The 15,895-nt window shown below is 43.1% G+C and overlaps 1 protein-coding gene and 1 long non-coding RNA gene across 2 annotated transcripts; one reads left to right on the top strand and one right to left on the bottom strand.

The window, feature by feature from the left end:
* Positions 1-4,427: 4,427 nt before the first annotated feature.
* Positions 4,428-5,100, top strand: LOC134191674 (uncharacterized). The gene is made up of 3 exons (XR_009971833.1): positions 4,428-4,587; positions 4,664-4,752; positions 4,816-5,100. It is a non-coding gene; the product is annotated as an uncharacterized LOC134191674 (long non-coding RNA).
* A 4,458-nt stretch (positions 5,101-9,558) lies between these two features.
* LOC134190836 (DBH-like monooxygenase protein 1 homolog) lies at positions 9,559-15,519 on the bottom strand. The gene is made up of 14 exons (XM_062659359.1): positions 15,199-15,519; positions 14,995-15,141; positions 13,190-13,366; positions 13,038-13,121; positions 12,785-12,970; positions 12,629-12,731; positions 12,407-12,573; positions 12,275-12,332; positions 12,114-12,199; positions 10,646-10,684; positions 10,519-10,578; positions 10,330-10,457; positions 10,078-10,264; positions 9,559-10,012 (listed from the first exon to the last, which is right to left on the bottom strand). The coding sequence occupies exons 1-14, from the start codon at positions 15,478-15,480 to the stop codon at positions 9,815-9,817; spliced, it is 1,902 nt and encodes a 633-aa protein (XP_062515343.1). The 5' UTR covers positions 15,481-15,519; the 3' UTR covers positions 9,559-9,814.
* Between the last annotated feature and the right edge of the window lie 376 nt (positions 15,520-15,895).

Genomic DNA, 15,895 nt, shown 5'->3' with positions numbered 1-15,895 from the left:
GAAAAGTGAATTTTCGAATTTCTTTTCTCCTCTGCAGCATGGAGTGTCAACAGAGGGAGGAACAGATCTTCTTTTACACCATATCCAGCTTCTACTAGAAGCCAACAATGACTGGATTGTTCTGAAGACTGATGCTAAAAATGCCTTTAATTCAATCCACCGCTCCCATTTGCTGCAACAAGTGATGAAATCTTTTCCTATCTTGACAAATCATGTCATGCAAATGTATTCTGGGTTTGGTCCTCTGGTCTTCCTACAGAACAACGTCCCTGTTATTTTGTCATCTCAAGAAGGCATCCATCAGGGAGATCCTCTAGGACCAGTTCTGTTTTCTTTAGGCATACAACAAACCCTGGTTGATTTGCAAAGCAATTTCCAAGCAATAAGAGTGCTAGCTTATCTTGATGATGTTTTCTTAGTTGGACCAGCAAAACATGTCCTTGATGCTTTTTCCACTCTTCAACCTGAATTTTTCAAAATAGGATTGGAAATACTGGAAACAAAATGTGAAATATACTGTTCATACGACAAAGAAGACACCTTCTCTTCTGAATATACCATACCTGTTTCGAGTGAAGGCATTGTGATACTAGGAACACCAATTGGGAAACGTGAATATGTTGCACGAGCATGTTCCACTATTGCAGAAAAAGGGAATGATCTTTGTAGACAGCTTGTCGACTTGGATAATGTGCAAGCATCCATGTTGCTTCTTACCACACGGCTAAATCACTTAGCAAGAGGAACGTGTCCAGAAACACTGGCACAGGCAGCTACTATCCACGACAAGCAAACAAAATCTACCTTCTCTTGTTTGCTAGGAAATGTTGACATCACTGGAAATATGTGGAAGCAAGCAACATTGCCAGTAAGACTAGGAGGTTTTGGTATGACTTCCCTAAACGAAGTGGCACCCTTTGCTTTTGTTGCCAGCTGGGCACATTCTCTTAAGCTATTGCCTGATCGCTTTCCTGCTCTTCAAGATCAAGTCAACTCTTTAGTGACATCATCTAATCATGCGAGTGATATTGGGCTAACTTTAGAACACCATCTCAAAGATATTTCAACGTTGTCGGATTTGTTGCCTAACACAAAAAAGTTGCAACATCGTCTAACAACAGAATTTGTACAATCGAAAGCAGATCAGTTGATTGATACTGGTTCTAACCGAGATGCAGCACGATTGCGTTCAATTAGAGGTAAAGGAGCAGGAGCATGGTTAGATTCCATTCCATCTTCAGAGAAGTTTGCACTTTCATCTGGCAATTTTGTCTTGGCGGCTTCTCTCAGATTGGGTCTACCTTTGTCTTTACCACCTTGGGCCACTAAATGTGAATGTGGAAAGTCACTAGATGTTGAAGGGTACCATTTACTAACATGCAAAATGGGTGGAGGCCCAGTTTGGTCTCACAATTCTGTTGTTTTGTGCTGGTCTGAATGCATGAGCAGTCTACAATGACAGCATCAAATTGAACCAAAAGATAGATATACAACATCCAACAATAGAGCAGACATTGTTGTGTTTGACTCAACATGTGGGGGAAATGTCGAGCTTGATGTGGCCCTTGCTCACCCCTGGAGCCAGGACATTCTGCGAAGTGCAGCAACTACGGATGGAGCTGCAGCAAGAAGAAGAGAAGACATCAAACATAGCAAATATTCTCAAGAGCAGTTGCCTGGAGGGTACACTCCTACCCTTATTCCACTAGTTTTCGAGCACTTTGGTGGGTGGGGAGAAGAAGCATCAACGTTCCTCAATAAACTTTCCAAACTATATAGAGATGAAGAAGGAAGAAACAATCCCTCAGATTTTAAAACACATTGGAGAAGACGCTTGTCAGTACAACTTCAGCGTTGCAATGCCTCGGTGTTGGCTAGAAAGATGATCAGAGTAACATATGGACAGAATACTGACCAGAGTTTAGATGTTGTTCAACTTTCAATTCAGTAAACTAAATTTCGGTTTGTAGGCTCCGTAGGGGAGCTTTTTAATGCTAATTGTTATTTGTGTAATTGTAATTGTAGTTGTGACACTTGTTGTTCATTAGCTGTTACTTTAGTTTCACCTGTATTAGCTTTGATGTATAAAAATATATGAAAATTTGACAGACAGACAGACAGACACAGACACACAGACACAGACACAGACACAGACACAGACACAGACACAGACACAGACACAGACACAGACACAGACACAGACACAGACACACACACACACACACACACACACACACACACACACACACACACACACACACACACACACACACACAGCGAGTGTAGCCGAGGCACTGTTCCCGGGTCCTCAGTTTAGACGGCCAGTTTCTAAATACTCTGTCCAGCGAAGACAACAATAAAAACGTATAAGTGCAGTAATCAGAACAGTTAATGCTAAATAGCGGTCTGCCATGCCACCTTATACTAACCGCAAGGATGTGTTACCACAACTCTGCACCATGCAGTAGTAATTAGACGTACACAATATACTATACATGCCTTCTAGCCCTACCCTACTCATCTTTGTTGTTGCTCACCTTACGTCGCTGTAATAACGTTATCTACAAGTAAAGAACCCACACGTACACATCGCCCATCAGTCACGCGTGATACCAAAAAAAGATGGAGATGTATAGTTTCAAAGTGCAGTGTGGACGCTCGCTATACCGATTGGATCTGATTGCGATCCATTCTGTTCTAGTTTAGACGAGTTATACAGTACGTTGTCTAGACAGGTTTCGCTGGTTCTGTGAGGAAATCAGCACTGTAAACTAACGGAAGTGGACTGTCAGATCTGAAACACACATCGACATATCCAATTAACAACCTTCGCTTGTAACTTTGGCTTCTAACAACGACGATCGTACCAGAACCTCTTCTCGCGCTTTCGTATGCTGGAGAGGATCGTTCGTCACAAAGCCTCGAGTTAAGATTAGTCTGATTGGTATTCTCATTGTCACGTGGAATGTCTTGAACCAACTTCCTTTCATCCTCCAGTTGTTTTCTTTCAATGTTGGTGTGCTGTACCAACGCAAGCTGTACGTATTTGCCCACCTTTCTGAAGCTGTAGAAGAGCTACTCTCTGTTTGCGTTGACTTTGCTCTTTGAAAATCTATAATAACTTCTGGGCGACAGTGACGATCTTGGTATCATTCGAAACCGCAAGTTTCCGAATTTTCTATAGTTAGAGTAACGAAGGCGTACGTTAGCAAACCCGTGTTTGCACTAATTAATCATAACATCCTGCTGTGCTATCATGCGCATGGCGTGCTCTCACATGTTGAGCTTCCTCTAATTAGTCATAATAGGTGTGTGAACTCTAGCAGATTGCAACTGATTGTGTCATGTACTCAAGCTACGCTACTCAATTTCCGCGCAAGAATTGAAATGTATTTCGACCACTTCCGTTCTTGAATGTCTTCTCCAGGTGTAGGGAGCACATGTGTGTGACAGAACAGCAACAGCTGCAAGAATCCTACGGATGCGACAACGTTTTTCACTACAGAATTCCTCAAGTCGTACTGCAGATTCGATTTGCTCAAGAAAAAACTGCGAGACCAACACAAAGTAGAGCAATCTTCTTTGATTCATTGTTGTGATACGCAATGTGAATAAACTGGAATGTTTTGACAACCGCTAACCCCAGCCAAACCCAACGCTAACCCTACATATCGGAACGGCCAAAGTGAATTCCAACAATAGGTGCAGCAGTGTGGGAAAATTACCAGATCTTGGGCATTTACAAAGATGTAAATGATACCTGCGGAACGCACGTGAGGAGGTGGAGACACGAGTGCATTCTAACGTCTGCTAAACACAATGTAAACACTCATTTACAAGCTTGTGATGGCATTCTAGAACAACTATAGAAATGCTACTGACAAAAGTATGTGAGGATGTCTCTTAAGGCTCTGAATTGAGTTCGCTTGTGACTCTGGAGACGTCATTGAGAACTAATTAGCTGTCTAATGTGTTCTAGGGAATACAAATCCCTGTCAGTAGCGGGTACTATCCTACGTTTTGTCAAGTTTGATCACGTGCTAATAATAATTACCTTTACTCCGCCTCCGTTTAGTACCGTGGTGTCCGTTACGTTCGCCGTCTTTCCGACATGGAGCTCTGCTTTCGCTCGACAAACTATAGTTCAAAAGAATTGCTAATAAATTCTCTTTCGAATGAGGCTACTTTGAGCCGTCTACATGATCGCATTCGCCAGATATGATTATCGCATGTTTTGATGACGACGTCACACTATGGCCATTACTGACTACGTGGCTTTAGCCATTTTCCTATGCTTCGGTAGCCCAAAAAATATTTTTAACCGTTAGACACACCCTTTGGGCGTGCTTATGCATACGGGCCAAATTTAGCGGCGCATGCGGCTTCGTCACAATTTTTGCCGACACGGTCCATGCGCTCTGGTCCAACTTTGTTCTGCGTTGTGATTTTTCCAAGACTTTGGAGGCAAAAACAACGTATTCAGACGTTTCATACGTGTTTTTGCTTCGTATGCATCATTTGAGGCCGATGCGATGGAGAACGAGTGAGATATTCCGTTTGTGAAGACAATGACGCGCCACGCAGTAGGTATATCATTTGGGTATCTAAACGTTTCGTTTTTCACGATATCTTTTCAGTAAGAGTTTTAGTAACTGTTTTCTAGGTTTGGCCGTTAGCTGTTGGGGAGAATTTGAGTTATGCCCATAGTAACGGCACGTTGTCTGTTGCTATGGCTATGTACCCGTATGTTTGGTTAGAGAATGCAGTCTAGAACAATCATTCAAACCGTTTTACAATATTCTATATGTGTATTAGCTCTCCAGACGACGATGCGATGCACCAGAAAGCAGATCTTCTCGATGATGAAGACAGCGGCGACTCAATTAGTGTAGCGTAGACAGGAAGTTGATATGAACGTATCAAAACAATCATCAATAGCTACGAGACTTGTATCATTCGAAAGCGCAATTAACAGGCTTTTCAACTGTGTATGTATTATAATTTTTGCATGTATAATGTGGCTACACTTGCGAATAATACAGGTAATCAACTGTAGTTACGTGCGCGCTAGGTAATTAGTTTTATTAGTAAATTCTTGTAAACAGGTGATAGCGTTAGTGTCATGTGTTGGCATTACAGGTAGCGGAAGGGTTAAGGTGATTACATCTACTCTATAGCTAGAATAGGATGGGTCATGTCGTTCCAACGTATTTGTATATTTAAACATCATTACCTGAGGCCCGGATTTCTGGGCTAAGGGTATAGTAATCGTTCGATGGCCAAACGAACGACCGTATATATAGTCGATTAGCGCAGATGCAAATGAAGCTATTCCGACCAATAGACGAGAAGTGGTGTCATTACCGACCAATAGACGAACGTGGTGACATCATGAGGCTCCACCTCTGTTTGATAGCTGCTACTAGGCAACAACCAGACTTCTAGTTAGAGAAGCGGCACAATCAATGAGACGCCTAGAAAAGCTGCACAAAGAGACTTTTACATTCTTGTGAGCTGGAAAATTGGTGGTGAACTGCTTGTTTTGCTCTACTTTTGTAACATGTTTTCCACCAACTAATCTTACAGATGTCAACCTCAAGGGTAAAACGACCAGTATGGAAAAAGCTTATCTAATGAATAGAACGACTAGCATGGAGAAAGCTTGTCTAATGAATAGACAAGCACTTTCATAGCCTCGAACGTCCAGGCCAGAGAGCGCGCAGCGCGCGAACAATATCCTAAATGATTTCGGAAAAAGCCTTTTAAGCCAATCAGCGTCTTAGAACCGGAATGTCGGTTGTAAATTCTAATTGTTCTATCATTAATTGGTTAAGCTAAGTGCCCTAACGCTGATTGCGCGTGTGAAATCCGCGTGGGCGACTAAGTGCACGCTAGTCTCTTACACAGCCTCTCTTAACGTGCGCGCGAGGAGCGGAAAAGGGTGCTGTGCAAAGCACCTGTTAACGCGCTCGCGAGAAGCGGAAAAGTGTGCGGTTAAGAGGGGCTGTGCAAGAGACTAAGTGCACGCCAGAGCCGTGGTGAAGACACTAGTGTACGCACATATCTTAGTTTTAGTTTCAGCTTCAGTTCTTCGATCTTTTCAAGCTTGCGGTAACACATCAGCGTCGCTAGACCATCACCTTTCACAACTGGTGGAGCGGTAGTCTCGCTAGTCGAGAGGTTAGACTAGCTAACAGTCTGCCCAAAAATCAAAGAGTCGTCGCTTCATGCCGTACACCAAGCTACGACCGCAAACACGGCATACGTTTCTTCTTCGTTCGTGAGATCTCATGGCATTTACAAATGATATGTTGATCTAGGTAAACGATCCTACGCTGTTAGACTACCATTTCGCACCGCTTTTGAAAAATACTTTCGAAATCATTTTAGTATTGTTGTAGTCCAGACTAGAGTTCGCGCGTTTTGCGCGCTCTCTGGTCTGGAAGTTCGAGGCTACACGACACTACAGTACTACACCCTCGGCTGGTGTACATGCACATCACATGGCGCTAAGACCTGTAAGGCAAGAGGCACAAACGCTCAAGCATTTGACACCTTTGAAAATTCCCTCACTTGGTGGTTATTACGTCTACCACATCCGTCTAGACGCAATTTTGGTTGTTGTAATGAGGTGATTCCAGAGCCACTAAAGCCAAACAATAGACAAATGTGGCAAACATGCACGTGCACATGTAGATTAGGCGTCTGTCGCTTTGACTTTGGATACCGTAACAAAAATGAATAGAGAGACGCAGGTCAGCCGCGTCTTCCGACAAACAGATCCTGGCATGAACAATGCACGTTCATTAACATTCTCAAATTCCCGTCAAGCGCCACAGTTCTGTTGTAAGTTTTGCAACAACATCACAGCCGCTCAGCCACGTACACCGAAAATTCAAGCTGTCAGACTGCAGAACCTCTATGCAGAAACACCGAGGAACAAGCAAAATGTTACAAGTCAGGTATAGCTACACCTTCCCTCGCTAGACGCCTGGTTGTTGGTGGGAAAACATACACGTGCAAATTTAGACTGTATATGCATTGTTTCTATGTGATAAAGCCGTAAAGTAAAGGAACAAACACCATGTACAGGACGGATGCCTGATGGCCGAATTCTCGTAGCAGCAACACCAAACAAAGACAAGTGGAGCCTCGTGATGACATCACGTTTGTCTATTAGTCAGTAATGACACCGCTACTCTTCTAGTGGTCGGAACAGCTTCATTTGCATCTGCACTAATCGAGTATAAATACAGTCGGTCGGTCGATCATCGAACGATTACTATACCCTTAGCCCGGAAATCCGGCTTTGGGTAGTTATCAAGCCATGACAAAGCCATAGACAGTACTATAATCGCGTCGCGTCTACTGACTGCATGCATGATGATGATGACTAGATGAAGTGGTTGTTTGTCTCGCTGCAATCTGTGTTGCTACTAGCTGTGCGTAAGCACAGCTACATGCATGTGGTTGAAGATGAAAATGACAAGCATGCGCAGCCCCGTATTCCATACTTTGACCGGCAGCTGCCGGATTAGTCTCGCGTAGCCAGACCCCTTTCCGCCGCGTCATCCTTCCGAGCGAAATGGAGTCTGGTGAACAGGCTTTCATGTCGCTGTGTGCCGCGTAGCCAGAAATCGGCTATCTGAAGACCGGATGTGGTTTCTTAAATGCTTCACTAAAGACCAGACTGGTATGCAAGCAGTGCAATCTTATCTCATTAGATGCTCTTGTTCCGTAGAGAACAACTCGAAGACTACAGCTAGAGTCGTTGCTGTTTGTGAAATCTGCACGTCTGCAGCAACAATTAATTAGTAAACGCGGCTGCGGGAACGTTGATGTCAGCAGGCTCTAGGCTTCCATCTCCTACGCAATCTGCCATGATCGACGTCGTACTTAGCGTTTGTCACAACGAAGACTGAATGCGAACGTACTCGATGTAAAGCAATGCACAAAACACATTAGATGATTACCCAAACACAGAAAGACGGCTCATCTTGTTTTAATGACGTCAGCTCCAAGCTCATGGCCAGTAGCAGATATCGCTGAATCTGGACTGTCCGCGGTCGCTTTAGAAGTCAAAACAGCAAACAGCATTGAGTACGTTTGCATCCATTGAGTGCGTTCGCATTCAGTCGCCGTTGTGACACAAGCGCACAACGCTAGACGTACGACGTCGAGCCTGCCGACGTCAACGTTCCCGCGGCCGCATTTAATTGCTGCTATAAACATACAGATTTCACAAACAGCAATGACTCTAGCTGTAGTCTTCAAGTTGTTCTCTGCGAAACAAGAGAAGCTAATGAAATAGAATTGCACTGCTTGCATACCAGTCTGGTCTTTAGGAAAGCATTTAAGAAACTAAATCCGGTCTTTAGATAGCCGATTTCTGGCTACGCGGCACACAGCGACATCAAAGTCTGTTCACCAGATCCCATTTCGCTTGGAAGGATGACGTGGCGGAAAGGGGTCTGGCTACGCGAGACTACTGACGAATATGTGTGACAGATGTTTGTAGTAAATATGCAATTAATTAATTAAGGAAGTGATTATTACACGCTACATGCACATAGTCCGACAACACGCCGTTGAACAGAGTTGTACATGTTCAACTACTTTAGAAATATGGAGAATGTGGAAGTGGTAACTAGAAGATCCCAAACGTCACATACATGTACTCACGCGACCGAACAACATGACGTTGTGGAAGAACTAGGCAAATTTGCATGGCAGTAGTTGACTGATACAAGGTGGACTCTGCACAGTTCTAGCTGTCGGGTCAGTGAAATTCCTCGGACAAGAGCGAATTGCTTGGTATCACTCTCGTACGCCGTTGTAGCTGCTTCGAGTGAGACGCTAACCTGGCTGACAAAAGTGAAATGTGAAATTTGAAAGGATGGACCCGATTTTTACTTGGTAATAACCCTGTTCATCGAAATACTTACCGGATTTAGTCTATAGATATAGTGGTTAATAGATAGTTAAGGTGCTTAGACATATATTATTTGCATGTTTATATTGTATACACAAGTTCGTATATAATAGCGTACAAACATCGATGACTACGGTCTTTCAACAACTCTAGTGTTGGAGTGTAGAGTTTCAGCCTTAATTGATATATAAATATGCCTATTGAATGCTTTGCATTTTAAGTAGAGGTTTCGAGAGCTTGCCATGAGACAAGTTTGCGTTAATACTTTAATACACTAAACTCTAATATTAACAAGTTACTACTGTACAAGCTCTAGAACCGTTCTAAACTGCTTTCTAATTCCGAGGTGGTCTGGCCGTTAATCCCATTAATTTTCGAATTTTGCGTAGAAGCTAGTGAAACACCTAATATGTTTTAGATAGGAAGGCATATGCAGAAAGCAGAAAATGTGCGAACTGTTCACCGTATACTTAAGTTAAATGCACCTGTAGTACACACACACATGTTTACATGGCTTTTACTATTACATTTTTGGGGAGATTTTGGTGCACATGCCCAGTATAGAAGTATGCGGTGATCTGCATGAGTTGTCTGTTTATCCTACTGAACTTCAAATGGCCAGTTGATTGCGAATGATGCACCGAGGCATCGGTACATAATTGCCTCTATTGAATAAAAGACAGTTATTCTAAACATTATAAAGCCACCAACACTAATCTCGCAATCCGTTCTAAATCACTTTTAAGCTAGAGTTTGACTCCATCCACCAGCAAACACTCAACTAAAAAAGGGCATAAAACAATTGCAAACAGCACAGTTAACAATATAGGCAAGCAACAAAGCCCGCAGTTCTCGTGTCAACGTTTTGTAGGCGTTCTTTCATTAATATTCTATCATTTTTGCCACCAAAGACAAAACAGCAACCAGGAACAGATTAGAAATCAAGTAAAGAGACGAGTTGGTCGGAGATTCTGTTGTAACACTTGTGCAGGGTTTAGGTGTTCCAGTTGTAGGAGCATCAGTCAGGGACTGAGTGATTTCAGGCAACGAAGTAGAGTTACCAACCTCTGCAGGTGCTCCCTAGATAAACACGAATTAATTGCTCGTCAATAAAGTTCATGCCAACTGCTGATATATTATCTTACCAATAAGCTGTTGTGAAATTGGTCAATACAAAAGTAATCCCTTCTCTTAGAAGACCAGAATTCCTTTTCCCAGAGAGTGTACGCGTCGTCACTGCTCCAGTCCATGTTTCTAACGCTTTGTTCAAACTGTCTTCCTTGAGTTTTATCATTTGCTGAATTGTTTACCAAGTCTGTATAATAGCCTTTTCTATTAAGTGAGTTATTTGAGTTAATTAAAAAACAAAAGTTAAGTATAATTTATATAGATCTTACAGTGTCGCCTGGTTGATATAACTGCGCAATACTGATACACCAATTTGGCTCAGGCAGGTAGAGAGCTGCGGTCGAGGATACACTAAAAGAAAAGCCAGACACATTTCGTCCAAGGTGCCTTCTTCACCCTGCAAGTAAAGAGGTCGCATACAATCTGAAACGATTAGAAGGTTAGTATAGTGTTCTCACAATGGTAACTTGCGTTCTAGCTGATGTGTCGTAGTCGCAAAACACCTGAACGTCGTCTCCCTATTATAAGCGTCCACATGCAGGCCCTGCAATTAACGACTGCAAAAATGGCATTAAATTCACTCACAGGCAAAATCTTGACTTCATTTCTCAGTAGAACAAAATCCTATAGTAACATTATAATTCAAGCGACGGTGATTGCTTTCAAACAAGAACAACATAAGCAAAGACAAGCATTGCATACCGTATACTATATATTCGGTCGCCAATTTAAACAGCAGCATAATTAAGTTTGCATAAACCTCGGGCCTAAATGCTGCACCTAATCAAAGACAGTTCTTTTCAATGGCGCCTTTTGTTCAAAAGCGGTTTTTATTCGAAGGCGGCTTCTACTTCACTTCAAGCCTCAAGTTGCACTTGACGCCCTCCCTCACTGTGTCTGGCTCTTGTTTCTTCTCGAAACGTTTTTGTCCTATTTATCTTCAAGCCCATGGTTTCCAGATCCACAGCGCTTGATAATGCTTTCATCCAACAATTAAATTTAGCTCTGTTACAATTCGCGCTTTCGCTTTCCTAAACAATTGCTGATGTATTTCTTCCTCCAACTTTAGACATTTCGTGTGATGTAGCAAGTTGTGGTGAAAAGTCTATTAAACGTAGATATACTACATGAGTATACACATATATAATCGCAGATGGCCTGATGCAACTCATATATAGTCTGGATAATGGCCGCATCCGTTACAAGCAGCGGCTTATCTAAAATAGGGGACGGCTTTCATGCAGAGCAAGTGCACAAAAGATGCGGCTGCTACTCGAGAACGGCTCTATTTGAGTGTAGCATTTATTGACGACTATAGGGTAATGCGAACCAGGATTGTAACAGTTCAGCTGCAACACTAATAAAGAAGAACTAGAGTGCAGCCATATCCTCGTCTGCTAGCGTAGGTTACGGAACAGTTGCTGCACATGTATACTAGCTGGCACCTACTAAATGACGTACATACATGAAGAGCATGCATGAGAAGGGGCCTGGACACATTGACTGGCAAATGGGATTGTTGACATCTGGCACGCTTAGTAACACCAGGTCTAACAACGGGCACATGCGCTGCATTCCAATTGCTGTGCGTCCCTAGCTTAATTAATTGGTCCAGTCGTTGGTCCGTCTATGCGTCCACAACAGGTACGTATATTTAAGTGTCCTCAGGTTAAAAACGCGCATTGCACGTATATTACCACATTAACTATGTGTGTTTCCACTCTCGATTCTGCAGCTACACGAGTCCTCTGAGGTACAATGCACGATCGTCTAGGCGCATAGTACAAATTTATAGAAGAAATTTTACTTCTAAACACGTTAATTAATTGGTTACTAAAACGAGATCTGAAATCGTATAAAGCGACTGTCCTTTCACCTGGCGACAATTTTTGTGACACGAATAAAGTTGTGTCAGCGTTCAAGACAAAGTTTAGCAAATACAGAACGTGGATATTGCTCTCTCTAATTGACACGAGAACAGAGGCTTCTTTCCATCGCAAAAACTGAAATGGTGTGCGCAAATTCATAGCAATACATTATTACTTAATCAAACCTGAAAGTTGAAGTCGTAATTGTAGTTGCTGTCAATATTGGGAAGTTGGACACCACCACGACTGTGCTCAATCCAAATTCCTTTGCCTATATACAGAATGACATCATGACATGAAAGTTTTTTAAAGTTGAAATGTAGATTCAAGATATGAGAAAACGTACCAACGGTATGTGTATGCAAGATTGTACCAAACACATTCACTCCAGTTGAAGGAAGTCCCTAGAATGGTTAATAATATTAAAGAAATTGCGAATTCGATATGCGTGCATGGATGCAAGAATTATGTCTTTTACCACTTGAGTGCAGGCTGGAGGGCATACAGTTTCTGTTATGATGTCGTCTTTACCAGGTGGCAGCAAGAGAGAAGGATTTACTGTGTGACCAAATGCTAACATTGAACCGTCGTATCGCCGTTTGGTTGGAGTGTAATATATTCGTATTCCAGAGCTGTCCACGTAGTCTGAAAATAGTGTGATATAATAAAATGTCACTCGTAAATATAGACTGTCGTATACCTTCTTTGCTTTGCTCGTTGTTGTAATGAGTTTCCATCAGAACGTATTGGGCGCCAGTCTGACCGCTCAAGGGCAGTCCCACTTGCGATGGGAAAGTAATACCCTGTTTGGGTAACCTTAGAACATCGATCAAGCAATTCCAAGTTTGCCACTTACTGATCCTCCAACGGACCACACTGCAATCACTGACGATTCACGGCATCTTTGAACCGAATCCGGTACGGAATCTGGTGGATTATCGCAATCCCATGACATATCGAGGTAAGGAACAACATCAATGCAGGTGTAAATTAAGATGTGATGCACTAGTTCCTCATGGTTTGTTTGCACTACTGGTTCAAACTAGACCAAGATTAGACTCAGTGTTAACTAATAACGAAGAGATATGTTAGTCAATACTTTTACTGACTCTTATTATATGAGCTTCGTTTTGCAGTCGAGGCAGCTTGTATGGAGTGCACCAGTAGGTCGTAAGCTGAGCAGGCACAGATACCTTTAAGACACAGAGTGTGATTATAATTGCAATAAGAATATTATTTGATGTAAATTAAATGGTCTTACATTGTGATTCAGAACGTCGAACGTTTTGTGGTCCATCTCTAGAGGCTCGGGTTCCACGTTGCCGGTTCCGCTCAGCAGATTGACACTGATTCTTTGAGCAAATGTGTGCTTGTCTAATGCTGTTTCTGAGGCAGGATCATTAGGGTTGTATGAAAAGATAACTCGAGTGGTTCCTTCCTAAGTTAACAGTATCAAAAACGCATAAAAATACTTCCAACCTAATGTGAATTTCTAAGGTAAAGAACAACCACAATCTGTGTAAGTGATGGAGAAAAGAATTTCATCATTATAATATATACAGGGTTGCCACACTTTTCTCTATAAATACGTAGGCTAAGAATACTGTGCGTATGAAGACCACGGCCATTACGTAAATCATGCACGCCTTGCAAACCAACGTGATCGCATTTTCTATTTAGCATTGGAAGTTTATGGAGATATTTAGAGTAAAAGAGGATCCATTTTGTAACAAAAACGGTTTTGAATGCTTGACCATGCCTATCCCATCCCGGTATGCACGTACTGCCAGCTTTCTGAATTAAGTTAAAGGAGAACTCCCACGATTTTCGAGTTGGGGTCAGATACAAGATTTTTTTATTTTGACTGCTCTCGAAAACCTTGAGTTTCCTCCATTGCTTCTGTAACGTAGGAAAAGCACCGCAAAAAGAGGGAGTGTTAGCGTAGGCGTGGTTGATGACACTGTTGGTGCATGCCCTCCACGTGTCGTGCACAAGGCGTGCTATCTACCTGGCTTATTCGACGTCAAATGGTCCACTGCATTGCTTCTGGCTGTAGCCACAACAGCAGCGACATCGCCAGAGGTGTCAGCTTCTTCAGGCTTCCTCTCAAGAAGCCAGATTTGCTAGAATCATGGCTAGCAAAGTTAAGTCTGATGGATCCGCCTATCTAAAAAAACAGCCGCTTTTGTTCGGATCACTTTGAGTCCTACAACGCATGCTGGACTGACACGTCTGATACCCTTGCCCAGCCTCTCGTGCACTCAGCAAATAAATTACCTGTACACAGTTAGTCACAGCAGCCTGCATGAAAATTTTACCTAGGCAAGTCAGTCCAAGTTCGCCTACGTGCTACTCGCCTGGAAGTTAGTGGCTCTTTGATGGGATCTCGTCGCCAATCGGTCATTAAGACTACAGCTGTTCGAAGAACGTCTTTATTGAGACACACAGCAAGAAAGTTCTCATGCTGCGTAATAATTACAGATCAGATCCTGAAGCTTCCACCCTATACCCTAGTTCGTCCACTTCCTGGCAGCGCAAGCACTCAGCTACGCTAGGCATTACAGAACACCTGTTGCAGCTGCACCAAGCAGTGTTCCCAACTCGATTTTCGTTCTCATCAGACAGATCTTCACCGGTGATCTGTCTGCTGTCATGGCCGTCAATGTATTCAACTGCGTTGATGTCACGCTGAATAGGTACGTGCTCTGGCTCGAAACTGTAAGGTCGAACACCAGACAGAAAAGAACAACGCGTATGCGTTCGATTCGGTCCGCAACTGTATCTAACCCGATGGTATGCGCGTGCGGCTTTGCGCCAATGACGTCATGTACCTCGCTTATCTGACACGCCCCTTTCTTTCGACGTTTCTCCTGCCGTGAAGATGTCGCGCACAAAACGTAAGTTCCTTCGAATTGTCGGTTTATGGAAGGGACTTGTATTTGACCTCAACTTGAAAATCGTGGGAGTTCTCCTTTAATTAATTAAAGCACACTCAACACGACTCTATAAAGTCGCGGTCGACTGTGCTTGTCTATAAATTTAGATTTTTTTATTACGCGGAATTACCTCAATGCTTCTGTCCTTCGGCTCGCACGCCTCGAGGTCTCGTTTGAATTCCAGCGTCGTCATTCCGTCTGCTTCACTAAACGACAACAGTCTGACATTTTGAATGTCGTCGATTGGTGGCTGTAATCTCTCAGTTGCAAAACGATCCTGTGAAACAAAGCTATAAGCAGCAGATCTGATGCAAAAACAAGGCGTTGTCCCAACCTTCAAGTATCCTTGACCGTCTTTCACCCATCCGATGACCACATCGGAGTTGGGCATGAAGCCTGTTGGTGAGAAACCGAGCCCTATCCATCCTGTCGTGGCGACTTTGGCTGAGAACGTGATCGACCTGTCAGACCAATCCACTTTCCAGCAGAGAAGATATTTCTTCGTCGATGCATCAAGGTATTGACCGCGGCTGTAGCCGCTAGAGCAAAAGTGATGGTCACTCTGCACGACAGAGATGGCTCCGAGTACAGAAAGCGTTAGAACCTGCCACATCATTGCTACACCATTTGTCGGGCGTGACACTTGGTCGAACAACGAGCTGAGTAGTGTTGGTATCCCGTATGTCGCTTGAAGAACCAGCCGTGCGAACGAATCAGCGCATGATCTAGACGTTTGAATGTGTGTCACTGTCTTTTCATGCAGACGGACTGGCACTGAGCAGACGGACGGACGGAAGGAAGAATGGACAGCGCAGATTCAGAATTTTGCAGGAGGAGGGGCTCACTTTGCTAGTTTAATCTAGCCACGCCCATTTCATAACATCCAAGCAAGGCGATCCGCGGCCATTAAATATGTCTATTGTTTTAATACTCGTTTTTGCTTACGAGATTAAGCTAATCGAGTTCACCAAACTGAATCGTAGGAATGGCATCAAGTTTGGAGTCTCAATCTCAATGTGCGGTATTCTAGA

The sequence above is a fragment of the Corticium candelabrum genome, chromosome 15, assembly GCF_963422355.1.
Source record: "Corticium candelabrum chromosome 15, ooCorCand1.1, whole genome shotgun sequence".
Taxonomy (NCBI): Eukaryota; Metazoa; Porifera; class Homoscleromorpha; order Homosclerophorida; family Plakinidae; genus Corticium; species Corticium candelabrum.
Note: the sequence above shows the minus strand (reverse complement) of the source record. Positions and strands in the feature narration are given on the sequence as shown.

Coding starts and splice junctions, on each gene's coding strand:
- LOC134190836 (XM_062659359.1), bottom strand. CDS start 15,480: ATGATGTGGCAGGTTCTAACGCTTTCTGTACTCGGAGCCATCTCTGTC. Junction 12,971..13,037: donor ACGAAGCTCATATAATAAGA/GTCAGTAAAAGT, acceptor ATCTTGGTCTAG/TTTGAACCAGTAGTGCAAAC. Junction 10,013..10,077: donor AATTTCACAACAGCTTATTG/GTAAGATAATAT, acceptor GTGTTTATCTAG/GGAGCACCTGCAGAGGTTGG.